This window comes from Ambystoma mexicanum, chromosome 9 (assembly GCF_040938575.1).
Source record: "Ambystoma mexicanum isolate Mex_15411 chromosome 9, UKY_AmexF1_1, whole genome shotgun sequence".
Classification (NCBI taxonomy): Eukaryota; Metazoa; Chordata; class Amphibia; order Caudata; family Ambystomatidae; genus Ambystoma; species Ambystoma mexicanum.
Genome location: NC_090931.1, coordinates 541,160,772 through 541,188,504, shown reverse-complemented (window position 1 = coordinate 541,188,504; position 27,733 = coordinate 541,160,772). Strand labels below are relative to the sequence as shown.

At 43.3% G+C, this 27,733-nt stretch overlaps 1 protein-coding gene across 1 annotated transcript in view; it reads left to right on the top strand.

Moving 5' to 3' along the window:
- The window catches only part of LOC138488252 (uncharacterized), a 2,582,589-nt gene that overhangs the window by 1,865,002 nt on the left and 689,854 nt on the right, over positions 1 to 27,733 (top strand). Inside the window, exons 24-25 of the mRNA XM_069615092.1 lie at positions 4,643 to 4,804; positions 6,680 to 6,843. Coding sequence (XP_069471193.1) covers positions 4,643 to 4,804; positions 6,680 to 6,843 — 326 coding nt within the window. The remainder of the gene's footprint in view (positions 1 to 4,642; positions 4,805 to 6,679; positions 6,844 to 27,733) is intronic.

Below are 27,733 nucleotides of genomic sequence, written 5' to 3'. Positions count from 1 at the left end.
GTCCTCCCTGTGCTGGTCTAACCCAATCAAACATATCATAAATCATAATACCCACAAAAATATCGGGTGGGTGATTAACCTAGTGGGTTGGGCAGCCGATCAGGCCAGAACATTTGTTTGATAGCATTAATTGGATTTTCACCAGGGAGATGCTGGCAACCTTTATGTTTGGTCCTTTCTTCACTATGCTGCTTCTTTGCAACTTTCAATCGCCCTAAACGAAAATTCCTTTACACGGGCCATTAAGATCTTCCATGCCACGCAACGCATCAAGGCTGCCCCCTTCTTTCCCCTCAGCTTTGCATTTGTGATGGAGCCGTTGACACAGGCCCTTGGGAAAATGATGAGAACAAGGGGGTGGAATGCAGTAACAAAATTATATAATTCCTAAAAGATGCTGGGTCATCTCCTGTCTTAAGCTGCAACAATTCTCAAACTTTTCCAGAAGTCTCTGGATTCTCAATCATCCATTCGAAATCCAACAGTTTGAACATTACCGAAACTATTGGAAAGATTGCCAGATTAATAATTATTTTCCAGTTAAGTGGTCATCTATCTGCCTATTCTTTTTCCTATCACAACAATCAATCACTTGTAAAGGAAACTCTTAGCTTTGTATGGGGAAATAAGTAATCCATGGTTACTTGCAAAACTATGTTGTGGGATACTCTCCGGTGGGGTGGGTCCCTTGCATCAAGGTACCTCTTAGTACCACAAACCATTTGGCTTCTGGAGTGGTTCTTGGAAACTGGGGTCAAGCAATGGAAGGGCAGTGAACAAAGTCTAAAATGCCTCCTCCCATTTTCTCGTTTCTTTCCAAGGATGCCAGATCAGTGGGAGGAACGTTCTTAGATTCGACTTAATGCTTCCTAACTTTCTGGGACAGAGCACAACAGTTATTAGGCTTCCCCCAAGCGATGGGTCTGCTCACACCTGTGGTTTAAAAACCATGATTTCTTCTCAGAGGTGCAGAAAGGGTTTTATAAAGTGTGGGAAACACAGAAAGAGCTGCTCCTAAGAGGCTTGCATGAAGGAGGTCTGCACTCACTGTGGATACATTTAAGGTTAAGTGTCAAATTCCAGACTCAGAATAACTCCATCACATGGAACTAAGGTACTGGATCTCCCACAAATAGATAATTTTAGCTGGAACCCCTATACCAGACGTGCTAAAGATGTCATTTCATATATCATCTGCAGATAGCATGTTGCTCAGGCGTACCTTTCCATATTATACATTTGTAGATCCCCTCCATTGAAACGCAAACATACAAGTCCAGTTGGGAACATGAAATGGGATCGGATATCTAGGAGAAGTCGCAAAGCTACTAAGGAATGTGCATGTTGCTGCTGGTACATGTCTCTGTAGAAACGGAATTAACTATAATGCTTTCCTCCAGCATAATGACTTTGCCATTATACTGGATAAACTGTTGAGACATTGGGAACTTTCTCTTGACCCATTAGTAGTGGATTCGGGAGACAAAGAGGAGGAAGGCTTATAGCCAATGACTGGTTCTGCTATGTACTTCATCTTCCACCAACTGAGTGCAGCATAATTAACATCTACAGAATTTTCAAACTCCCCACATGGCTGCATTGAAACCCATTGGTGGGTACACATCTGGAAGGTTGTTGACATGAAAAAGTTACAGCAATGGCTTCAAACAAGACCCATCAGTACATCAGAACATGGACCCCACTCATTGATTATAAGAAACTAGGGATCATTTGAACTATAAGCCCATGGTGCTGAGGGATTTCTCCCTGCTTTAAAACGTAAGCATATGGTCTGTGTAGGGTTAAACTCGAGGCTATTGGTCCTGTGAGTTTCGGATGTTCAGCTGTCTGGGATTATATGAAATGTATGAGTTTCTGTGTGTCTTCGCTGAACTCCAACTGGTCTAATTATTTTGTTACCCCATTCATTTTACTGTTCTTTAGCACCGAATGTGGGGTAGACCCTAACCCCCAGTCGCTTGCCATAATATATTGCTTCACCCCAACCTTCCATCTACCTATTAGCAAAAAATTATGAAACCAACTGGCATGAACCCATTTGTGAATGACTTCTTTGGTCCTTGTTGAATGGTTGCTTAGCCTGACTCGGCGCTGTCTATTTCATTTACCTTTGCTTAATGTCTTATTCTGCATGTGCATGTGTTTTGGATTTAAATTATTGACATTGTGGTTCTGTGCTTACTATTATTTTTTGTTGCAATTTTTATTAGGCTTTGTATTGGTTAAATACTTGATATAATCATCAACATTTAACCATTGTAATAATTGATAACTAATAATCCAAGATACAAATTTAAGTTCAGTTAACAATTAAAAGGCACAACATAGTATATATAGGTTACATTAAATGTAGAGATTCACTAAAAGTTCCTTGCAAAACTCAACATCAGAATTTATTGAAGCAATATATGAGAAATATAAATCTAAAAGGACTGCAAGAACACAAAAGAAGACCAAAATAGACAGGACAATACAAGACACAAGAAGAGAAAGAAGAACAAACAAAACAAACTGAAGCAACAAATTAAAAGGTCTCTGCTGAGGAGGCATTAACATATTCGATCAGTGGACTGCACTTTTGATTATATTTATGTGCGTCAGTTAGAGAAGTGGCACAACCCTTTTCTATTCTGTGCATGTAGCATATATAATTCCACCAAGTAGCATAAGAAAAGCGATCAAAACATTTCCAGTTAGAAGATATTAGATGAAAACCAATGAAGACAAGTCAGTGAAATAACTTGGGAGAGGAAATATTAGTTAAATCAGTGTAACCATGTGCTCCGACAATTAGATTGTCAAGATTACTATTTAACGTAATCAATCACTAAACAAAATGAAAATAAAGCTTATAATAAATGAGTGTTACAAGATTGTTCGTACTACTGAATTCCTTTGAAAGTATAACAACATTTCCCTGGCTTTAGGGGACATTCACACACACCTAGTTGGTTCATACACATTAAAAAAAATGTCCTATATTAAATTCCTCACAGATGAATAAGCAGATGAAACAGATACTTATGTTCAACATAATCTTCCTGCAGCTTGTATTAGGAAGTAGAACTGCGAAAAAGAACATGCATGTAGAACTCCACTTCATGCTGTTTACTTGGAAACAAAAACTACCATCTGTTGTGCTATGTGCAAGATCATGTGCAGAATTAATCATAAACTGACTGTAAAAGGCATGTATAATAGATTGTAGCAATGTAAAGTAGTACATTGCAGCCTGCAATATCTGTATAAAAGCCTTGAAATACTTGTCTTACTACAGGCTAGTTGTGAAATCACAACTGACCTGTAATAACTAAATGACATCACAAGTGCTCTGTAATCAGTTATTACGCCCCAGAAGAGCAGATTCCAACTGTCACTGCAGCATTTAATTAAAGCCATGGAAAGCTTGTAAACTTCCTTGTTTGCAGAATACTTTTCAGTGTCACTTTACAGACATTAATTGACAAGGAACTGTTTATAGTAGAATGTTTAATTTGTGCATTTCTGGAGTTTAACACGTTTGAACAAGACTCTGCATGTTACTCATTTCAAAGCACAAAATGAAAAAGATGTTTCAATACATTTTATTAAACTGGATGGACTATTTTTCTACAACACATTAGGAGCTGCATTTTTGCTTTTTTGTATCCAAACAGATTCTATATTGATTTTATGGATCAGAAAATGGCAGATCTCTTACATTATGCAAGAGGGTTAGGTATTAAAGAGAATGACTGTAACCCCCTACCATACATATTGCAAGTCCCCTTAGAGTTGCGTGACCTTATAAAGGAACACGGCTTTCATCCTCTTTCCTCTATTTGGTCACAAAACTCCTCGGTGACTTGCAATTTCCTTATAATGTAAGGTAGGGGCTACTTTATCCCATATGCAATGGGACGTGTTTAATAAAAAAACATCTACTATTTTTCATTGCAGATAGCACATTTCAGCACATATTTCAGATGTGATGTGCAACATTTAAATGTGAAAGTTTAAATGTGAAAATACTACAGCATTGCATGTGAATCCGTTCACTTATTTTAAACACGCCAATTCAAAAATACACACAGGCGGTACATTGACAAGTACCAAGAATCTTGCAAGTGTGGCACATAAAAGCTTGAAGCCGTTACCAGGCACAGCCCTCAAAAGTTCCCTTTTTCCATGATCTGAGAGACGGAATAACTGGAACGACCACAATCCACCATTCTGGCACTGCAAGGTGGTGTTCCTGAATGGAGCTGATTCCCGAATTCATCAGGTAGTTTGCTGATCAATTCCAGGATATTTGTACAGATCAGGAGCATCGCAGGCTGTTCACGCAATGCCACGCAGCTCTTGGAGAGCACTGGTTTCCGAGAGAATCATGACCGGTAGAAATAAATTGAATGCCTTTGTTTCTGACATATCAGGGCGTTCATCCTCCAAGAACGACGCAATGTTGATTTCACCGTTCACGCTATTCCAGCAATGTTGAATAGGCTGGGTTTGCTGTGTTCTGTAGGGGCCAGGCCCTGATTCTTATGGACTGCTTTATTTTGCATTGGTTGTATTGGCTTATGGAGTATGCATTGGCAGGCTACCCTAGACTATTCCGTTCTTAACAATGTTTCTTCAGTTGCAGAGGATCAGGTGGAATCCTGGTATGAAGAGCGACTAGATCTGCGGAGGCACCCTGTGCCCCAGCATCTACTGTCCTACATCAATTTTCACCAAGTTGTTCGCTATCATCAGGAGTCAGGAGTGCGAGTAAGGGTCGCCCAGGCTTTTGGACTCCAAGGTAAGTAGAGATGTAATCGTAATATGATCTCAGGGTAGAGTAAAACTGTGATCAGTGATGAGGTTTCAGTTGTGATTTTTTTAATACATACATATAAAATATATATATTTGCGCCTAAATTATTTGCATTCCCATATTAAATAACGGTGCTTAAAATAAATATAGATGGTGACTTCCAACATGAAGGTGCATTTTTTTAATTATAGGGCTATTTTGCTGACAGTATGCCTGCACACAGCACTAATTTCCACCTGTAGCAGGAAAATCCAAAACGCAATGAATGATACATTTGCCCCTCCTTTCCAAGATGCCAGCTGATCCCGCAATCCTCCCACCACCGAGGTGCTTTACCCATTTCAGCTGGGATTGGTTGTTTTGTCAATGGCTGTGCAACGTGCATTCCTTGCTAAAATTGAGAGGAGATCGTGGGCCCCACCATCAACTACAGGGGGTATTTTCTATTTTCCTCCATGCCTGTTCTGGCATTTGGGGGGAGTGTGGGGTTCATTAGAACATTTCAACCCTCATTTGAGTAGAACGTTATAATACTGACAGTGCCTTTTCAGTCTTTCTCTACAAATGGTAATTGCCCAGAAATAACCCATACCAGTATTTGAGCCCTAGGGAATCTAAATGTTTTCTGTTTAAACATTAATATTCTAATAGGTTCTAGACCCAGGCTCGGACTGGCCTATAGGGCACTAGGCCCAGGGCCGAACCAAAAATACAAAATGCTGGTGTGGGCCAATTTATTTGGTGAAAGTGGCACACTTTTGTGGGCAATTTGGGCCAGTTTGAGTTACTTCACTCTGCGGCTAGTAGCTTTAACGAGTGTTGCTGAATAAATATTCTTTAAAATGCACAATTTGCATCACATTTTATCAAAAAAACTCTCCCCATGGTTACTATTCAAACAGTGTCACAAAAGGAATGAATAGCCATTTGTAACTGGGGGCCACTTTTTCACTGGTGCCCGAAACAATTTTATGGCCCAGTCCGACCCTGTCTAAACCAGTCTCTTTCTCCCTTCCTCAGGATGGTGATGTATATAGACTTGATGGATTTCACAGGATTGCCTGACCTGCAGATTTTACGTACTCTATATATTTTTTCCGAATACACATTTATGATCACTTCTTGTTTTTAGATTCGAAGTTCTGAACAGTTCTGCACTGAAGTAAAACCAGAAAATCTATAATTTCTTAGCACAGCTGGCATGTCATGATAGTTTTTCTGGAATTTCTTTAAAGTATTTGAGAAAAATAGAAACCAAATACACTGGATTTTCAAAATTTGTTTAGAAGGAGAAGTGTTTTCCTTTTTAGTATGAATATCTTACCACAGATATAGATACACGTTGATTGGAAGTGCAGTGTTGAAAAATGTGAGTTTTTTTTTTTAAAATAAAGTTTGATTCAGTGAGTCATGTTTTTGAGATCTCTCCAGGGCCTCGTTCTAATTGGTGTTCACAACAAGCTGTCAAGGCAGTGCAAGTTGTAATGTAGAGTCACTTGGTGTTATAGGTTGCAAAGGTAAATACCAATGGGTGTCTGTCAACAGATTCCTCGTCCACATCCACATCTTACTCCAAAATATTGTGATGGGTCGTTACATAATTGTCATGATGAACGCTGCCTCTGTTTATCGACTGCAATGAATGGCAGCGCATGAGAGTTGAAATCTGGGGGTTGGGTTGATGAGGCATTTTCTTTATTAGGCAGTCGGGGATGGCGCTGAATCTAGAGTATGAGTGGGCTTTGTTCAGCTGGTCTAAGTCGTTAGGACTGTAAGGAAGGGGTCACTTGGTATGCAGAGTGCCTTGACAATGTTAATTTGCAAACTCATGTTCGTGTCTTGTTACCATTCCACCCACAGTTGAGGGACTGTACTTAAATGCCTTTGCCCGAATTCTCAAGGGGCAACACAGCAGGGATTTGCCGGAATTGCCGTCACACTGGGGAGGGGAAGAGAAATTTCTAACGCAACATCATGATTTTTCAAGCATGCAGACATCCCCGAGGTGGACAGATTCCTCAACGGTAAGTTACATCTTTTATCCTTAATAGGAAGTGCATTAAGGCATCTGCCAACATTCTTTTGATAGCTTTGTATCCCACATTATGGTCAGCCATCATAGCTTCATTGGATGGGTTCGGAGGTACACCTACAGACCATCAAGTAAACAAGAGTATATCAACAAACACTTGAAAACCATTAGGTATACGTGTTCTTTCAAAAGACTTTCACACGGTACACATACACAGCCAACTGTGCCTCACAGTGTGCTGGCAGCTGGAAAGAAAGCTATGAACCTGGATTATATTCACATTTAAGTAAACCAGAGCAGCTGTAATTATTCTTTGGGCACTCTAATTTGTTGGAATGATCATCTCGTGATTCCAGCCCTCAGCAGTGGGGAAGTAAGGTTATGTATTTGGCAGAGTAACTCAAAGCGCCTTTAATGCAACATTGTCTCTGCATTCTAAAGCATATGGATCACTCCTTCCGAACTCTTCTCTGTGCATTGTACTTAATTACGTGCATATGGTTTACAATAAACCTTTAAAAAACCAAGAAACTTAGTCGCATGGGCAGATAATTGTATAAGGAACATTTGCAAAATAAACTCTAGTTCAATACGCGAACAAAAGGGGATAGGCTCTGTCAGTGGGAAATTACATATTCATATTTTATTCATCAAATACACGCAATAGTATACAAATAACAACACATGATTGATAATAAAACTAATGATAATAATACATTGTAAAAGGCATACAGATTTTATACTGCCTAAAGCTAAGATAATTGATCTGTTTAAGGAGAGAATACTGATATAGAATAGCATGAATTTCTAACTAAGCTTAATTACATATGCCCATGCTGCAGTTAGGGTTAATGGCTATATTTCTCTCAAATTGTAGAGTTTATGCTATCTGAATGGGCATAAATAGTACCAAAAATGTTTTTGGTGCAAATCGTCATAAAGTGCTATGTCAGTGCTAAAGAGCACACAACAAAAAAACATTGTTGTGTGCTCTTTAGCACTGACATAGCACTTTATGACGATTTGCACACAAAACAATGTTTTTGGTACTATTTATGCCCATTCAGATAACATAAACTCTACAATTTGAGAGAAATATAGCCATTAACCCTAACTGCAGCATGGTCATATGTAATTAAGCTTAGTTAGAAATTCATGCTATTCTATATCAGTATTCTCCCCTTAAACAGATCAATTATCTTAGCTTTAGGCAGTATAAAATCTGTATGCCTTTTACAATGTATTATCATTAGTTTTATTATCAATCATGTGTTATTTGTATACTATTGCGTGTATTTGATAAATAAAATATGAATATGTAATTTCCCACTGACCGAACCTATCCCCTTTTGTTCACGTATTGAAGTAGAATTTATTTGCACATTTTCCTTATACAATTATTTTCCCGTGCAACTACGTTTCTTGGTTTTTTGATTTCGTATGCTCCCCAGGTCCACGATGAAGGGGACACCCATCCTTTGGTTTCTTCATTACAATAAACCTTTATACACATTTACATCATCACATTATTATCACAATTAACATATATAAAAATCATGAATCCAATTTATATAATCAATCCATAATACATAAATGCACGCTTACACATGACATAATTCACATTTCATTTGCTCACACTCCTATAACAACTAAAACATAAGGTACAATCTGTACACAATTGATCTAAAAACATCAATAAAATGCATTGTACTTCACATACACCTGCAGATGTTGGAGAACACAAAACGTATTCAACATAGATTTGGGAAACTTAACCACCTCTACTCCTTCCATTTCAGTTCTGATGAATGCCTCACCTGAAAAGTGTATTGGGACTCAAATATATTGACTGGATAATTTATATGGACATGTTCCATGTCTTTGTAATTCATGTTTTGCTTAGGTTACATTATTGGGATTTATACTATGCACCACTGCTGCTTGCATGAACTGCAGGCACTTGGGCAGATCTGAAAGAGAAGGGAGTCTGGGTTACATGAGCGAGGAGTGATGGAAAATGCAAGATAGCATTGCTGTTGTGTTGATGTGTGCAGACGAGAAGTACACGGAGCTCTGCGTGCAGATCTGTTTCTAAGTGTCATATGGCAAGAGCATAGAGGCATTTGTTTTCAGAGGGGAGGCTTGCAAGCCCATGGAGGTAGGATACATTGGCCAGAACTGTGATGTGGTGTTTCAGGGCTATTAGGAGGGTTATCCTAGCACCTCCAGGTGACTGCAATGGACAGGTGGGTTGTGCCTCATAAATCTACTGTAAGCAGTATTATTCAATTGCTTAGGTGTTATGCACACAGTGTGATTGAGCCGAGTTGCAGGATGTTAGTGCACAGAGGTTAGTGGAGGGCCCAGTGGGCAACTTGAAGCATCCATATGGTGAGACAATGGTGCCATCTCAGATTCCACTTGGGCAACATCTTGCTAGGGGTGCCCTTTCGGGAAGGTATCTGACAGAATATGCCTAAAACACCCATTAGTGAACTGTTGTCTCTGGCAGTGGACAGTGGGCAGTGGCTGGTCCTGGATGATAGTGGGGGAATATGGGAAAGAGTCAAAGCCTTTCAGAGCATTTAGCATTGGGTATCTAGTAGACCGTGGGTGAGAATAGTTCTGGAGTGAAGTTCAGAGTAGGTATTTCAGAGCGGGCAGAGTCCTGGTGGGGTCTCTAGGAACAACTCAACATGCTACGAGGTCAATGTGCGATATTTAGGAGCCAGTCATGTGAATTGCATTAGGCATCAGAGAGGATCAACATGGGAAGGCACTAATTACATTGGACACCAGGTGGCCAAATCACAAAAGAGTACCAGGGAGCAAAACCTGAAAGGGGTAAAATTGCAGTGGGAGATACAGAAGCAAAATTAGTGGAACACATATTAGGAAATCTCAGCATGCAGAATCACTGTGGGGCACCTGGAAATAGTAGAGAATAAGGTAGAAATTAGAATGTCGAGCAGTTTAGCGAGGGCACAAACAACCAAGCCTCATGTAACACGACATAACATGGCCTGGAAGGGCATGTTAAGTGCATGATGGGCTCTAACAAAGCAGAAGTCCTAAATGGAGGGGCTAAAGACAGGTGTGACACTGTTACGCCTGTCTTAACGGCTCCATTCACCCTCTGGGGGATTTTCATTGTTCTTAAAGGCAGAGGGCGGGATTGGAACAGGAGTGACTTTTCTCCAACTTTTAAGCCAACATTAGATTGTCATGCTGCAGTAAAACCAATGATTTCCTATGGACACCGCCTTCTTTATTCACCATTAGAAATCATTGTAAATGCACCCTGCCATGCATACATGGCAGCGTTTACTCTATTTGCACTACAGAGTGGAAACAGAGGCGTACACCGTCTCTTACGGAGAGGACACATCTGCACGTTAGTGCAAACGTAAGCAAATACATATCATTTTGTATACATTTTCTATACATATCTTTTTATTGTACATTTTATCACTTATTTGTTGTATTCTTGCATTACATTTTCATTATGCTGAAATGTAAGAATACATACATATGATAATTTCTTTCAACACACGGCACGTTCACATTAAATTAAAAACATGTTACATTGTTGTTAATGTAAGTGCTCATCTTCTACCCACAGCCCCCACAAAAGGGTAAAACATTCAGGAGACAACTTTTCCCCTTGCATGCCTTTTCAAATAAATCATGTTTCAGTAAAATACAAGTAATTAGATTGCCTGGTGTTTCATCCCTGTAATAAACTGCCCTTCCGGAGTCCAATATACATATATACATTTCCTCACACAATTCTACAATACAAAGTCCTTGGGACGCCATACAGATATTTTTATGTGTGATAACGTAATACATATAAACATTGTACAATGAGTTAAAACATTGCTGTGTTCAATGAGAGACATGCGGCTTGTTGTTGTGGTGATTGCTCAGGGAGAATATGAAATGGCTTGAATGGGAGGGCATCTTTCCATGCCCAATTGACATGAATTCCCTGGACCTAGTATGATAGCAACCTCGTCTGTCGCTCGCCAATCCCCTTACTACCCCCCCACCTCCAGCACTATCTGAAACGTTGTCAGGCCTAGTACGATAGTCGCTTTTTGTTCCCCCCCCTCCCTTTCTGCACCCCTCTCCCTCACCTTTTGTTTTCCTCCTGCTCTACCAGAAATGTCGTCAGGCCTAGTACGGTAGTCGCCTGTCTGTTTCCATTTTCCTTCCCACTCTCCCCCTCCCTTCCTTATCTATGTTTTAGCTCTTGCACTATCTGAAATGCCGTCAGGCCGAGTACGATAGTTAATTTCACAGCCTTACTGTTCATGGCCTGTAAGAATGTCGTTGTATTTTCCCTTGTTACCTCCCTTGCCTTGAAGCACTTTGAAACTCATTGTGTATAGGCGCTATATAAATAAACTATTATATCATGAAGAAGGGTGCAATTGTCCCTTCCCAGCCAATTATTCTGGACATCTCTCATGATTATATTTGACCATTTTGAGAAATTAAACTTTTGGTTTGTGTCTTTTGACCACATCACTGGTCTTCTGCTTTACCGATATAGCCCTAACATTACTTTGTGTTGGACAATTGACAATTGGTCTTTCATTTATACATTAAGACATGCAATGTTAAGTCATGTTCAGTTTTTACGATTGGCCTTTGCCATTTTAAAAGACTTACAAAATAATTTGAGACAATTTCTACACCTATGTTAAACATGCAAGTAAAACAAATTTATCACATTTCATTGCACTATAATGATTCTTGTACGGAACACAAATGGTTTAAGCCGTAGATCCAGGTGTTTATATAGGTATTTTTTGGGTACTTTTCCACTCTTTAGCCTTCAGCTACCAGGGTACAGAGATATACTGTGAAATAGCGTTCCATACCAATGGTATCTGAATCTGTTGCCTTAATCAGCTATGCAGCAGAACTCACCATCCTGACACGGAAGTAATTAACCATAGTTTTCACCCATATCTGTATTCACAGTAGAACAGAGTCAACAAAGGAAATGCACAGCAGTTTCATGGCTAATGTTATAGGAATGCAGTTTGACAGGCAGGTTTCAGCTTTCCATGGGTCCCAGTAAACAGCAACTAGAATGATCTCCGCTGAACTTGACATTGAATGTTCATGCTTCTAGATAAGATTTAATCCCATGCACAATTGCCAACATAGTCTCTCCAATTTCAATATGAATCCTGTAATTGTTTTTGAGTATCTGTATTCATCATCATATCAGGCTTCATTTCAGCAGTCATAAGAGCACCAACACAAGATCAATAATATCCCATCATAAAAAATAAAATTCTTAATAGCAATGTCAAAAAATATTATAAAAATACAAAAGCATCAAGATAAAAATAATTAACAGATACTAGAAATAAAAAAGTCCCCAATAATTCAAAAAGGAGCTCCTGTGTCGCATTCTTTGTCAAGTTAGTTAGAAACTGCAAACACTATATTTAATGGATCTGGCAATGTACAGAATTCTTCCAAGCAAATGTAGGTTTCTGATCCAAATGCAGGATTCTGATAGTTATTTAAGCAAGCCTTTATATTCTCTCTGCGTAGGTCTTTGTAGGTGGGACACAAACAAAAAATGCTAGACTCTTTGTTAATATTACAGAGGCGACAGAGATTGGAAAATGCATGGTTCCAAGTTCTGAGAATTGTAGGAATAGAAATAATTCCAAACCAAAGGTATATAAAGAGTGCAAGAGCCAAAAACTGGGCAATATAGAGCAGATATTTCTCACAATCATTCTGTAATGCTGTTTTGATTATGCCATAAATGGGCTATGTGAAATTTCCAAAGAGTTTGCCACCTCTCCAAGGGGGAGCACCACATTTGGGACTAGGGAGGTGAGCCTGATACGCTTAAAACCCCCTAGGGGACAGGGAAGCAGGATCCCTCTTGAGGTGATGCCCCCTTATAGGATGGTGACGCCCCGTTATATGATAGTGACTCCAACTGGGCTATAAGTCACTATCCGCCGAGCGAGCGAGAACGTCAGTGCTGGCGGGTAGCACCATGGCCCGCACTAGGAGGGTGTGGAGATGTGCAGCGACTGCTGATGGCTGGCTGGAGCAGCCCCAGGAAGCTACAAGAATGAGGTGGAAGACCCCCGGAAGGCCCAAGTGGAGCAAGCTCAACTGTCGCATAAGCGACTCCACAGGGACCGAGCTGCAGGAACTCTTGAGAAAACCTGAGAAAGCCGATGTGGAGCGCAGCTGAAAAGTCATGAAAGCCCCACCACGATGAGAGGAGAGCTGATCTGACACCACACCCCTCCCGTGAGCACTGCTCGAGGATATCTTGTATGTGGAGACTCCAGTGGAAAGGGAGGTGGGTGACAGAGAGAGAAAGGAGAAGCATACGCCAGAGCAGGGGGAGTGAGCAGGAGGAGGGCCCCAGAACACACAGAGACTGAGCAAACCCGAGAGTGGGAGTGAGAGCAAGAAAAGCCCCAGAGTGGGGAGAAGGTGAAAGCACCCCAGAGAGGGGAGTGAGAGGACGATGAGTTCCAGATCGGGGAGAACGTGAGAACACCCCAGAGTGGGAAGTGAGAGCAAGAAGTGCCCCAGAGTGAGTAGAAGGTGAAAACACCCCACAGTGGGGTGTACGAAGAGCCCTAGATGGGGGGAACCCAAGAATACCCCAAGTGAAGAGAGCCTGAGAACACCCCAGAGTGTGGAAAGCCTGGGAACACCCCAGAGTGCAGAGTGAGAAGAAGCAGAGCCCCATAGTTGTGCCATGAGAGGACAACGGCAGTTGTTATGGCAAGGGAAATGTGCACAAGATCACACAGTGAATAGCTTTGTGTCAAACAGCATGCACTCAAGAACCAAGATAAATGTGCATTAAAACCCAGGATATGCAAGTAGAGCATAATACGAATGCAAATATATGAAAAGGGATGTGGGGTAAGCACTTTGAAGCTTCTTGTTATTACAAGGAAAGTTAGCAAGCTCCTCCCCCACAATTGCTTTTAAAGGTACTGTCTGTGCTAAGCCCACATAGAGGTCAAGCAAGGAGAGGGTCTGTGAACGAACACCCTTGATGGTATTATAGAAGGTTACTTAAAGATAATACTCACACAGACAAGAAACACCACCTGGAATGCCAGTGAAGCCCTTGAACCCTGCTGATCAAACAGGGAGCAGGAAAGGCTGTAACAGCAAAGGGAGGATAACTTAATACGTAAGACGCCTGACAATGGACAAGTAGGAATAGTGTTAACAGGATAGTGAGGAAAACATAGGCATTCACACAGGAGTTGGACACATAACCACACCACACCTAACAATCAATAGCAAACCAAGAGAGAAATGTAAGGGAAACCCAGGAACAGACTCCAGGTGGAAGTCAAGGACCAGGGGCAGGGAAAACAAAATTACAAGTGCAAAATCTTCCCTTTCTCTGTATGTGGTGTGAAGCTGTTCACCAGGTAATCTGGGGCCTGGTTGTCCAGGCATTTATGCATTAGTGCAAGTGTTTTAAGGGAGATTCTTTGGGAAACCGAAAGCCAGTGAAGGCTGCGTCTGGCGTCTGAGATGTGCTGGTTCCTAGGGATATTTAGTGCTGCCCTAATGGCATTATTTTGAGTTACCGGTAGCTTGCTTAAATTCCCAAATAAAGGGCATTGCAGAAGTCGAGCTTCACCATGATGAGAGTTCTGGCTAGGATGGTGCAATTGGCTGTAGTAAGGAACTGTGAACATGCTGTAATGAGTTTACATGTGTAGGCCGATGAAAAGGTAACTGCATTGGTTTGTCTAGTGAGGGACAGGGTAGCGTCAAAATACATGCCTAGGGTTTTTGTGTCCTTGGATACCTTGATACTATTGCCATCAATGACGAAAGATTTGAATGCTGAGTCTAATCTATTGAGTCGATGGTGGGAGCCTAGGATGAGAAGCTCTGTCTTCTCATCGTTAAGGCAAAGCCTGTGTTGTGCCATTCAAGCCTGGATGACTAGATAGACATCATTAAGGGCTTTAGAGACAGCTGTGTGCTCACCTGTGATCGGAATGGATATTTGGGTGTCATCTGCGTAGTTCGTGTAGGTGATACCCAAATAGTCGAGTATATCGAAGAGAGGCTTTGTGAACACGTTGTAGAGTGTAGGTGAAACGCAAGATCCTTAAGGGACACCGCAAAGGAGTGGGGAAGGTTCATCGGAAGCCGAGGGGGAGAAAACCCTCATGGATCTATTTGCCAGAAAGGAACTGATCCATGTTGTGGCTTTGTCTGAGAAGTGGGCAGAAGTTTTAAGATGATGGCATAGAATTTGATGGTTACCCAAATTAAATGACGTCGAAAGGTCAAGTAGTAGTAAGAGGGCCATCTTGATTTTGTCTTTAAGGTCATCTACTTGAGTTTTTAAATTGATAAGGGTGGTTTCTGTTCCGTGCCTCAGTTGGAAGCCTGATTGTCTGAGGCCTCAGAGTTTATTAGATTCTAGATAATCCTGAATCTGCAAATAGGCAGCTCGGTCCAGTATTTTAAGTAGAATCGGACAGTCGTTATAGGCCTGTAATTGGTTGGGTTGCTAGGGTCTAAAGAGGGTTTTTTGAGTAGGGGGATGACCCACGCATCCTTAAGATTATCAGGGGCGATGCATGTGTTGAAGGACAAATTTATGAAGCCGGTGATGAACGGTGCTAATTCATAAGTAGACTCCTTAATGATAGGGGCTGGGCATGTGTCGCCTTGACAGTTTGATGGTTTAAGTTTGCGGATGATGTTTTCCACCTCATTGATGGATAGAGACTAAAAGGTTTGTGGGTGTGTAAAGGCAGGCTGGTGTTGCCCGTGGGATTACTGTACTGCGAGTCAGTCAGTAGGCTGTTTTTTTGGCATTCATTTTGGTATGTAGTTTGGAGATTGTGTCAAGAAGCACTTTTTGTATATTAGAGCACCGTGTGCTATCGTTGCTACCGGTATCAGGTGGGGTTGCTGGTGATTAGAGTTTTTTAAGTATCTTGAAGAGCTCTTTAGTATTAGATTCCGCTTGATGGATACGCTTGTTATACGTGTCTTTATTAGCTTGGAAAATTGCCTCTTTGTAGTTGAGGGAGGCTATAATAAGGCTGTCCTTATTTGCATCTGAGGGATGGCTTTTCCAGCGGGTCTCAGAGTTTCTCTTTCCCTTACGTAGTGCTCTCAAATGTGGTGTGAACCACGAGTTGAGGTCTGTCAGAGGTTTAGGTTTCCGCTGTTTGATTGGGGCGATGGTATTCATGGCTTTAAGAATGGTTTGCTTAAAGGTATCGACCAGGACTGTGGGGTCTGACCACAACACAGAGGCATTGTTTAGTATAGGTAGGATTAATGGGAGCAGTTTCTCCTTAATAATGTCTTTTTTGTTTCTTGTTCTGATGGAAGGTGCAATGTACTATTTAGTGCATCAGTTTTTCGCTTTTATATTAAAGGTTATCGTATGATGGTCTGACCAGGCACACAGATTGTTGGACACTAGGTTGATATTGCAATTCAAATCGGCTAACCAATCAAGGGTTCTCCCTTTGTTATGGGTAGGATCCTGGATGTGATGAACAAAGCACAGATCCGTTAGAGTACTGGCAATGTCCATGGCGTTGTGGTCATTGGGATCTTGGTGACCAAGATCGAAATCCCCTAGTAAGATAATTTGGGAGTTGGGCTTGGTATTAGTGGCTAAAAGGGATGTGATGTCCTCTGCAAAGGTGGAAACTGGTCCTGGGGGCCTATAGATAAGGTGCAAGGTGATGGTTTGGTTGCGTGAGATAGGCGATTTGACAGATAATAGCTCTGCTGAAGGCATATGCTGATTCGGTTTACTTTTCAGACCAAGGGAGCTTCTGTAAATTAAGGCGACACCTCCTCCTTTGGATTGGTTAGTGTTTTGGTCACATCTAAGGATAGTGTAACCATTAGGGATGGCCGGGGAGAGTAAAGGTCCTGCTGCTGCGTGTAACCAAATCTCTGTAATGCCTAGAAAATCTAAATCTTGGACTGAGATGAAGTCTGCAATATCCAACCTGCGAGCAAGGAGAGACCTCACATTGACAAGGGCACCCTTAATCACTGTATCATTAGTAGTGGTAACGTTAATATTGTTGGAGTTCAAGGGGGCTGTGGTAGGGGTGTTCTTCCTATCAATGGGCTTAGGATTTTGTGTGAGATTGTCAGGGGTGCAGAATGATTCTGCAGTAGTAGAGGGGACGTGAGATCGGTGAGCTACACGAGAAAGTCTGGAGCCTAGTCTGAGGTTCCTACGATGTAGTGCGCAGGGTTAATTCGGGGTAGGTTTGGCTGCAAAGGGTTCCAACCATAAGGCAGGAGAGTTAAGGTAAGGGTTGCTAAGTAGCGTGTCGCAGAAGGACACGGTGTTGGAAGTAGGCTGGAAGCACGAGGGCCGGGAGGTGAGAATGCTCGCTAGAGGAGGCAGATTAGAGCTAAAAGCGAGTGGTGAGCACGACATGGTGCGCAACAATTTCACAGTGTCGGTAGGCTGGTTGGGTAAGACACTGTCGGTATTAGAGAGAGTCTCTATTCTCAAAACGGTACTGAATCACAGGTAAGGATAAAACGGACCTCTTGCTCTGTGCGCATACACTTGTATAAACAAAAAGACAGTCCGATATTTACTTAGGTGTCACTAAACACTCTTCCCACAACAAAAAGTGGTATCAATTATCACAAAATTTTATTAAGATTCTAAATTTCATAAAACAATCATAAAAATGATCATCGTACATAAAACATATACATTATGCTTAAAACCACACAAGTAGAAATACCATAAGTACGGCAAGTTTTCAGATGTTCTATAAGGATCTTACATTGTGTGTACAACTCACACTCTGATTCCTATGTCACACTACTAATGGCCTATTTCCTATTGGTATAATACAAACAACCCGACTTGTACAAGTTTCTGTCCTTAAGATACAGTGATGTAGGACATTCTTCAGGGGAAATTGTCTTGTGCCGCAATTTAAAAATTCTTCTTTCTTAGGGGAGAACTCTGTTGGTCAAAAAGTGAACACCCTATTAGTATCTAGTCATTGAGTATCAATCTCTATTTACAGAAAACATGTATACCCTCATCCCTCCAAGGGTAAAGAGTATGTCTTAAATTACATACCTCTCTGCTCAATCATGAATCTTGGGCTTTCTCAGTTAAATATTGTAGATTCCCGATTTCTTCAGGTATTCTAGCGCTTCCTTATCTCTCCCTTCTCTCTAGTAGTGTGTAAATAGGGCAAAAAGATATGGGATTTAACACAACCTCCCATATATGTCAACTTCCTAGGCTAAAAAATAGGTTCAAAGTCTTACCTACATCAAAGCAGGGTTATGCTACAGTATGGCTGAACATCTTGATCCCAAGTGTTCTGTAAGGATTCCTCCTGTATACTGGTGAGTACCAGACTCCACTCCCCTTATAGGGCCAAGTTCCTGTAAGAGATAGATCCCCATTCAGATTTCTATAGTCCTTATAGTTCTACAAATGTCACCTCCACCATGGAGTTTTTCATGGATTTATTCATCCAAATTCTGCCCTCACTTACTTGAACATCCTTTCTCTTTACCACCAACCCGTAGAAGCACCAATCCTGTGTTCCTGCTAGGATCTGGCGCCCCGCGATTTTCGCGGGTAAAAACGGCTTGAAAACGTGACGTCATGACGTCATCGCGCACCAAAACTTTTTTTTTTTTTTTTTTTTTTAAATTTACGTGACTTAGGGCACACAAATACCCACCCTTTGGGACAACTTCTCAAATTTCATATCTAAACTTCTATTTCCAGGTGGAAGTCAACAAGGCCACGGAGAGTCGCAAACATAGTTAGGTGTAAACTGAATCAACACCAGATAGCAGAACAAAGATACAAATACCACACAATCAGTCTCCATGTCGAAAACAAAAAGGGAACTGTGTCTTCAGCTGTACAACATAGCGCTATTCTCATAGATATTAATTTGTAACACATCAACTTAACACTTCATTGTGCGGGAGACAGGTCATAAAAACCCTGCGGGTCCCCCGATGTCATGTGCCAAACTTCAAGGTGTCAAAAGGTATTAGAGAGAGACCAGGAAAAATGGAGATGATTCAACATTTGAATCCTCCCGTCCCCTGCACACTTTCTTGTGTTGGTTAAACCAACTACTATAGTCTCTGAAGTAAGTCTATTTAGCTTAAGCAATATAAGAGTTCAGTAATAATTTCCACACAAAGGTCTTGTAAAACAAAAGTGTATAGATATATTTTTTCACAAAATACAATATCACGCAAAAAACAATTTCACAGAAAAAACAATTTTGAGAAAAAAGAAACAGTTTTGCAAACAAAGGATTTTTTAGAGTAATTGTTGACAGTTGTCTGTTATTAGTGGCGACGTGTTTTGAGGAAAAAAGCCCTCTTCTTCAAAGGCCTAAACGGACTGAGAAAGAAATAAAGTTGAGCATAAGCAGACTTTCTGTAAAACAATGCTTCTAGTCTACTCAGTTATCTATACATAAGTAAAGATTTTTTTGAACAGTTTATAATGATTCTAACAGTTCTTGTGTACATTTCTTGTGTACATTTTCCAAACAGAAAAGAAAATTAAGTTCAATCAGTGGCTGTTGAGCTAACAAAGTTGAATGTCTCCTATAGTTGGTATCAGCATACATTGGAGACACAATCGAGCCCATTCAAAAATGGGTATAATGAGCAGCAAAGAGTTATGGGCAGTGCCCCAACCTTAGTGGAGGAGCCTAATAGGTATCAATACGCTATGAAGCAAAAGACAATATATTACTTGGTTGGTGAAAAAAGTGACAAGGTGAGGGAAAAAATCCCTGAAAAAGGAGAGATGCAGGTCCTGTTAAGGCAACGTAGAACACAGAGGCTGTAATACAGCAAAGACGGTTCCAGTATACAAGGTAAGTATAACTTGCTGTTCTGTTATATCTGTAAGAAACACGTAATATTAGATGCACTAATATGCCGTGAGGTGGCTCGTACACTACACAAGGTATTACTATATTTGTGAGAAACCATAATATGCCAAAGCCATATGTCCAGTGGGATGACTATACATATGAATAAAATAATGAATATATACAGAAAGAAATAGAAATTTTATAGATGGCATATAACTATAAAGTCTCTTTGAGGGTTAACAAGTGGAGAGGCGTGAGGCCAGAGGGTGAATGCTGGAAAGAGTTAAGAATACACACGAAGTACAGGCAACAAGGCTCACGAACCATTACTTGTTTTGTTCCACCCCTCCCTTTCTGCACCCCTCTCCCTCACCTTTTGTTTTTCTCCGGCTCTACCAGAAATGTCGTCGGGCCTAGTACTGTAGTCGCCTGTCTGTTTCCATTTCCTTCCCACTCTCCCCTCCCTTCGTTATATATGTCTTAGCTCTTGCACTATCTGAAATGTCGTCAGGCCGAGTATGATAGTTAATTTCACATCCTTACTGTTCATGGCCTGTAAGAATGTCATTGTATTTTCCCTTGTTCCCTCCCTTGCCTTGAAGCGCTTTGAAACACATTGTGTATAGGCGCTATATAAATAAACTATCATATCATACCATATCATTATTCCACAGGAGGTATCCATTTCAATGCAGAGTGAATTGTAGTAAGTCTACAGAGACCAAAACGTGTCTCTGGACATGTAAATAAGTATGTAAAACTGTGAAGACAAAGATAGGAAATAAAGAATGAAGACTAGCAAATGTAGCCGTAATTAATTTAAATGATACTGAAAAAAACGTCCACCTACCACAGTGATAACAGTATATGCGTAACGGAGTTGCGCTACAACAAGATCTGGAGAATAATTAATTCATGGTAATGGAGTCAGCAAAAATGCTTACTTCCACTGGAATCACCTTGAGAAAAGCCTCGAAGTCAGGTGGATTTGGACTTACGTGCAAGCTGTAAAACAAACGAAAAAGCAGAGTTCAGGATACTAATAAATTACTATTTTTTTTTAAAAAACTTTTTTTATTGAATTTTACTACATGCTACAACAAATCCAAAACAATAACACCCTTCCCTCCCATCCATCCATCCCTCCCTCCCCCAAAATGACGAGCATTCAAAACCCACATCTTCATTCTTCGAACAGTTCCTCCAACCTATTGTAGCTCCAATAGTCTCAAGCGCTACGGACCCCACATCACCCTATAATCTCCCTTGAGGAAAGTCATAATCTCCCCCTAGTCCGCTGCAAATCCTTGCACTTTATTTTCCATGGCGTAGGTTGCCCACTCCAAGGCCACTATGTCCCACACCTTCCTCAGCCAATCTTGTTCCATGGGGATCTCGGGCTCTTCCATCTCTGGGCTACTACCAACAGTGCAGCCAGCGTCAGGATCACTTTCACTTTCTCCCTACCTCCGATTCTCCCCACCTCTGGATGCCCAAAAGGACCTGTCTTGGAGTGCGTGTATCCCCCGGGCCGAGACCTGTTCCTGTGCCCTTTGCACTTCTCCCTAGAACGATGCAATCCTGGGACACTCCCACCAGATATGTTCTACCGTGCCTGTTAAACCACATCCCCTCCAACAACTGCTCAGCCTCGTAGGAAACATCTTGTGAAGACGGGCCGGAGTGTAGTGCCACCTGAATAGAAGCTTATACCATGTTTCCTGGAGCTGAGACGCTCTAGCCAGTTTGGGTATCTTCCTCCATAGACTCTCCCACTCAGCCCTACTGATTTCTTTCCCCAGCACCTTTTCCCCATTTCCGCATGTAGGCTCATTGAGGGTCCAGTCTTGAGGTATGCAAGATTTTATAAATATTGGAAATGAGGCCCTTCGATCCGTCATTGGTTAGTAGGAATCTTTCAAACTATGTTGGTTCCCTAGTTGCCACCTTTATAATTTCCGGATGAAGTACCCAATGTCTTATCTAAGCATAACTCAGTCTTTCTCTTTCTTGTACTGCAAATATTCGTTTACATTCCTCAAATGTCAGGATTTCTCTCCCTCGAAACATGTCACATAACTTCCTACATCCTCCCTCCTGCCACTTCTCAAATGCCCTTTTCTCCAGGCCCGGGGTGAAGTCACCATTACCGAAAAGTGGAGTAAATGGAGATGGGTATGTAGTGATACCTTTAGCGCCCACCAAGTTATCCCATATATCTGCCATTAATGTAGTTATGGTGCTTTTGTATAGATGTCTAGGCCTGTGTTCTTTAGGGAGCCAAAGCACTTCTGAGAGACTACGGTGGGCCACCGCCCTGTCCATCCTCACCCATAGCTTTTCTTGCTGACTCTCCTCCTCCTTCAGCCACTCTCTAATGATACGTAACTGAGTAGCCTTGTAATACCGCCGAAGATTAGGTAAGGCCAGTCCACCTTCTCTCCTAGGAACCATCAGTCGATTGCCACTTACTCTTGGTATCTTCCCTTCCCACACAAAGTCTTTGGTCAGAGTCCCCAGTTCCTTAAAGAAGTTTGAGGGCACAGGCTGCGGGATCGCCTGGAATAAATACAGCAGCCGTGGGAATGTAACCATCTTTACCGCAGCGATCCGCCCCAACCATGACACTCTGAGACCTCTCCATCCTTGGTAATCCCTCTTGATTTCCTTAAGGAGCGGGGGAAAATTTGCTGAATACCACCCTCCTAGCGTTACCGTAATTTTCACCCCTAAGTATCTAATCCCTCCCGGGCTCCATAGTAGACTGGTACAGACCCTCAGCTCCTCACGTTCCGTTCCTCTAAGCGTTAGGTTTAGAATTTCCGATTTGTTAGCTTTAACCTTAAGCCCCGAGGCCTCACCAAATGTGTCCAAAAGTGACAGGCTAACTTGGATCGATTCTTTTGGTGCCGTCAGCATCAAGAGCATGTCGTCAGTAAAGGCTGTGACTTTCTGTTGCTCCCCCCCTAACGGTATGCCCCTTATGTCCGGCCTTTCCCTAATCGCTTGCAACAGTGGTTTGGGGTAGATCGCATAGAGGATAGGGGATAGTGGGCAATCTTTTTTGGTCCCCCTGTGTAGATCAACCCTCCTGGTGACCGTCCCATTTACCATTAGTCTTATTGATGTAGTCCGGTAGTTGGCCTGGACCATTGTGAGGAATTCCCCTCTATGCCCATTTTTTCCATTACCCGGAACAGAAAGGTCCACTCCACGCGGTCAAACGCTTTTTCCGCATCAAGAGCCACCAAGACCGCGGGAGTGGACGTTCTCTGAACCTTCTCCACTAGATGGGCCACCCGCCTGATATTGTCTGCAGTTTACCGGCCTTTGATGAACCCCGCTTGGTCGGGGTGGAGTAAAAAGGGGAGGATAACGTCCAACCTGTTAGCCAAAATCTTAATATAAATCTTGGCATCCAAATTGATCAAAGCTATGGGGCGGTAGGCTGATCTTTCTTCCGGGTCTTTATGTGGTTTGAGAACGAGAGTTACTTTTGCTTCCTCCATTGATGGGGCAATTTTACCAGTCTGCCGAAACGAGTTGAATAAAGAGGTCAGTTGTGGGGCCAACTGTGTGACGAACATCTTATAAAAGGCTGCTGTAAACCCGTCAGGGCCTGGGGCTTTATTCATAGGGAGGGCTCTAATCACCTCCCGTACCTCTTCCTCTGTGATTTCGCGATTTATGGCTTCCCTCGTTTCACTATCAATTTCTCGTATGTGCACTGATTGTAAAAACGTATCTTGCGCCTCGTCTGGGGGGTGTTGGGATGCATAAAGGGACTCATAAAAACCTTCTATAGCCTCCCGCACCTCTTCCCGTTTTGTGATCCTTTCCCCATTACCTACCTTTAACGCCATAATGGCATTTCTCAACCTTTTTCCCCTAAGCAGCCGTGCCAAAAGCGTGTCGGCCTTATTTGCCTTTGCATAGTATTTTTGCCACACAGCAAGGAGTGCGCCCTCTGCCTGTTTAGTGCGTAAAAGTTCTAACTGACCCAGCGCCTTCCTATATGCCCGCATGGCTAGCCGGGAAGGGGTCCCACCCGCTGCCCTCCTAGCCGTTTCCACCTCAGACTCCAATTGTGCCTCCAAAGCCTTCAGTTGTTTGACGTGATATGCGGTCGCCGCGATTAGGTCCCCCCCCTGATAGTAGCCTTGAATGCGTCCCATCGTACCTCCTCTCCCGTGTCCTCCTTTCTATTAATTGCGAAGAAGATCCTGATCCTCTCCTCAATGTCCCCCCGAACCTCTGGATCCCGCAATATCGCACCCGGATACATCCAGCCCCATATTCCTCCTCCCCCTCTTACCCAGGTCCACACCCACCGAAACCGTCTTATGGTCCGCCATACCAATCGGACCCGTTTGCACCTCCCAAATATCACCCACTAATCCTACCGAGACCCGTATATAATCTATTCGGGATTGTGACCCATGAACCCCAGATAGAAAGGTGTACCCCTCATCTTCTCCCTTTACTTCTCTCCACACATCCCTCAGCCCCAACCCGGCAATCTTTTCCTTTAGGTCACCCGACATTACCGCCCCGCCACCTCTCAAACTTTTGCCGTTTCTGTCCCTCTCCCTGTCCTACGCGATATTCAGGTCTCCCATCAGGACAATCTGCCCCCAGGCCTGTTCTTCTTTCACTTTAAGTACATGCAGCAAAAACTGTTCTTGACCTGAGTTTGGGCCATATACCACCGCAATCGTATAAGGTGCATCCTGAAACTTCCCCCTGACTACCAAAAATCTCCCCTCCTTATCTCTTATTACTCCTTACACTCCGAAATCAACCGTGTTTCTAATAGCCAACGCTACCCCTTTTGTTTTACTAGGACCTGAGGCATGTAGAATTTGATCAGAGCCCCTCAGCCTTAATCTACCTTGGTCATTCGATACCAGGTGTGTTTCCTGGAGCCCCATAATATCAGGTCTTTCCTTTCTCACAAAGAGCTCCAGCTTTTTCCTCTTTAGCGGGGAATTCAGCCCCCTCACATTATGCGTTGACCACTTAAGGAGTTAACATGTAGAACTAGGGCCTGTCTGTTTGCAACTTTCCGCACTCCCTCCCCCTCTTTGAATGCCTCGTCCCCTCGTCCTTTTCATTTAATACTTTTAAGAGTGGGCCCATCTGCCTCCTTTTGATTAGCGTACTACTCGCCAAGTCCTGAAATAATGCGATCTGCTGCTCTTTGAACATTATAGGCTCCCGCTTCCGAGCCGCCCTCGGCACTGCTTCCTTCTGGGCATATCTAGCAAAAGCTGCCAGAACATCCCTGGGTCTTGCCTTCTGGCCTTTGATCATCTGTCCAGTTCTATGCACTCGGTCCAGCTCAATCCGCTCAGGATTCAGTTCTCCCAGGATATCGGCAAAGACGCCCTGGAGCACTGCCTTTAAATCCCTATCTAGGACCGACTCTGGCAACAATTTCACCATGATGTTGACCCTGCGGGATCTGTTTTCTAAATCTTCCATTTGAACTTCAAGATTCCTACTAGCCACGTCCAGCCGTTCCATAGCTTCGCTATTAGCTGTAGTTTCGTCCTCTATCTTCTGAAGGCCTTTTTCCAGGGTGTCCTTTCCCCCAATTGCCACGTCTCTTGTCTAATCTCTCCTAGGGCATCATTCAGATCCGCTCATTAGCTGAAATTGGTCCTGGAAGGTCTTCGCCAAGTTCGCCTGCAGGGCATGCAGCTCCCCCAGAAATTTCTGTCTGGACATCACAGTCTCCTCCTCCTCCTCCATTCCCTGAACCGAAGGCTCCTCTCCTGACTGCCCACGAGCTGGACCGGGGCCCTCCCTTGGGGTGTGCGTTGGCCAGATTGCAGGGAGTGTGCCAACTGTGTCCCCCGCGGCTTGTGCCCCCTTTTCTCCTTTGCTCTTGGATTTGGTGGTCATGTTGCTCATGTTCCTATTGCATATGCTTGTAGTACTGTTGGTCAGCTCCTGTCCGTCACTGCCCCCACTCCACCTGACGGGGTCAAACAATTACAGGCGCCAAGAGTCCAAGAACGAACGCCTCGCGGCCCTTTCTTCTTGTTAAGGTTGCTGAGTTTTGCCACACACTCTTGCCCCCTTAGCCAGGGCTTCCTGGGATACACCAGATCTTACTTTATCCCTCCAGGTCTCAGTTCAGATTCATTGGGGGGGCCCGTCCAAGGCTCCCTGAGGGTATCCCGCTCCCGTACAAATTCCTTGTCCAAGCCTTCTTCACTTCCCCGTGGAGCCATTGCACGCCGCACAGACCTGTCCCCCAGACACCCTCCAGGCAGCACTGTGCAATTTTCCGTAGCCTGCTGTCTCCTCGGTCGGCTCTCAATCCCCCCTTCAGTTGTTGCAATGTACCCCGAAGCTCCTGCTTCCCTGATGGCTGAATAGCTGAATGGGGGAAGCAACTCTCTCCCCAACCCGGGGCTCCGTTTCCGGCTCTCCAGGCACTTTTTCTGCGCTCTCGCTGGCAATCTCCCCCCCTCTTCAGCGTTCCCAGCGCTGCCCCCACTCACTTGCAAAACTGCTGCTGTGAGGGCGATGCAAGGCGCTCAGCTTCCCAAGTGCGGCATACCGCGGATCCGAAGAGGCGGGCGACTCTCAGTGGCCCCTCCACCGATCTTCCCGCTCCCGCCTGCTCCTCACAATGCTCCGGCGCTCCCGTGCCTCACCGGTGCCCCTTCGCTCTCCTTCCACCGTGAGCGGCTGCCGTACCGCTCCTCACCACCGCGATGCTCCCCTGGAGCTCCTTCGCTCTCCTCCGACAGCGGTCAGTCCCAGCGCCGCTCTCCGCTGCAGCAGCCCTTCCAGGTGTCCCTCTTCTTACGTTATGGGAAGGGAGCGGGCTGCGCAATCAGCCCCGCAGGGGACCAGCTGCAGTCTCCTGCTTCCCCACTTCCTGAGCCCCATCGGGGGGGCCCGCAGCTCGCTAAATGCCAGTCGCCTCAACGCTAGGAGCTTCCCGCCCCCTAGCGGATTCGATCTTCGCTGCTGCTGCTCCTTCGCCTGCTGACCACCTGCCGGCCGAAATCAGGGCCCCGGCGCTACTCTCCTCAACGCTTGGCTTAAAACACTGCCCCGGTCACCAGCCTGCACCAGCTGGCTCCCCCATCCTTCCGCACTCACTGGGGGGCTTTCTCGATCCCTTCTGGCGCCTGTTAATGGGCGGTGGGCACCTCTCAACGATCGGGAAGCGCCGTCGGCACGACTACTCAGTGCCGGCGGCCATCTTGGAAAGCCAAATAAATTACTATTTATAGAGGATCCCTAACATATAGAAAGCCAACACGGCAGCCTACCTGCAGCAGCGTTCGACCGAGTGCGGGTTGGAATAAACTGAAGTGCATCAGCGTCCGTATACACAGTAATGATGGATGCCATTTTAGAAAAGGGTTATAACACGAAGAGCCCGTAACGTCATTTCCGATTAGATTCTGGGTAAAGCTAAAGGAAGGACTCGCAAATCCCTGTAAGAGCTAGAGCGGGGGACATATTGAAGTACCATCGGAGTCAATATACCTGAATAGAGTAAGATATATGTTGTGTATACATTCACGTGGATTGGCTCAAAGTTAGTGAAGTCTTCTAAAGATGTCAAAAAAGGAATGAGCCATATTAACCATGAAAGTATAATCAGAAAAGTTAAGGAGAAAGTAAAAGAGATAATAGAAAAAAGGATTTTTTTCCAGAAAAAAAACCCAAGGTAAAAATGACTTGATATTAAAGATTGATTGTCCTGCATCCTAGGAGGCTAAAGCCATCATAGCTAATCAATTATTTGTGTACATATATTCAATAATAGTTGTTAACATCATAATAAAGATACTGTTCTTCAACAAAATTTGGATTAACATAATTTCAATTTTCCATCCTTGTTTGCTCGGAGTTGTAATTCGACTGGGGAGTAAAGGCAGTCAGTAATACAGATGATGACAAGGAGATAATTAGGTTACAAACTCTAGC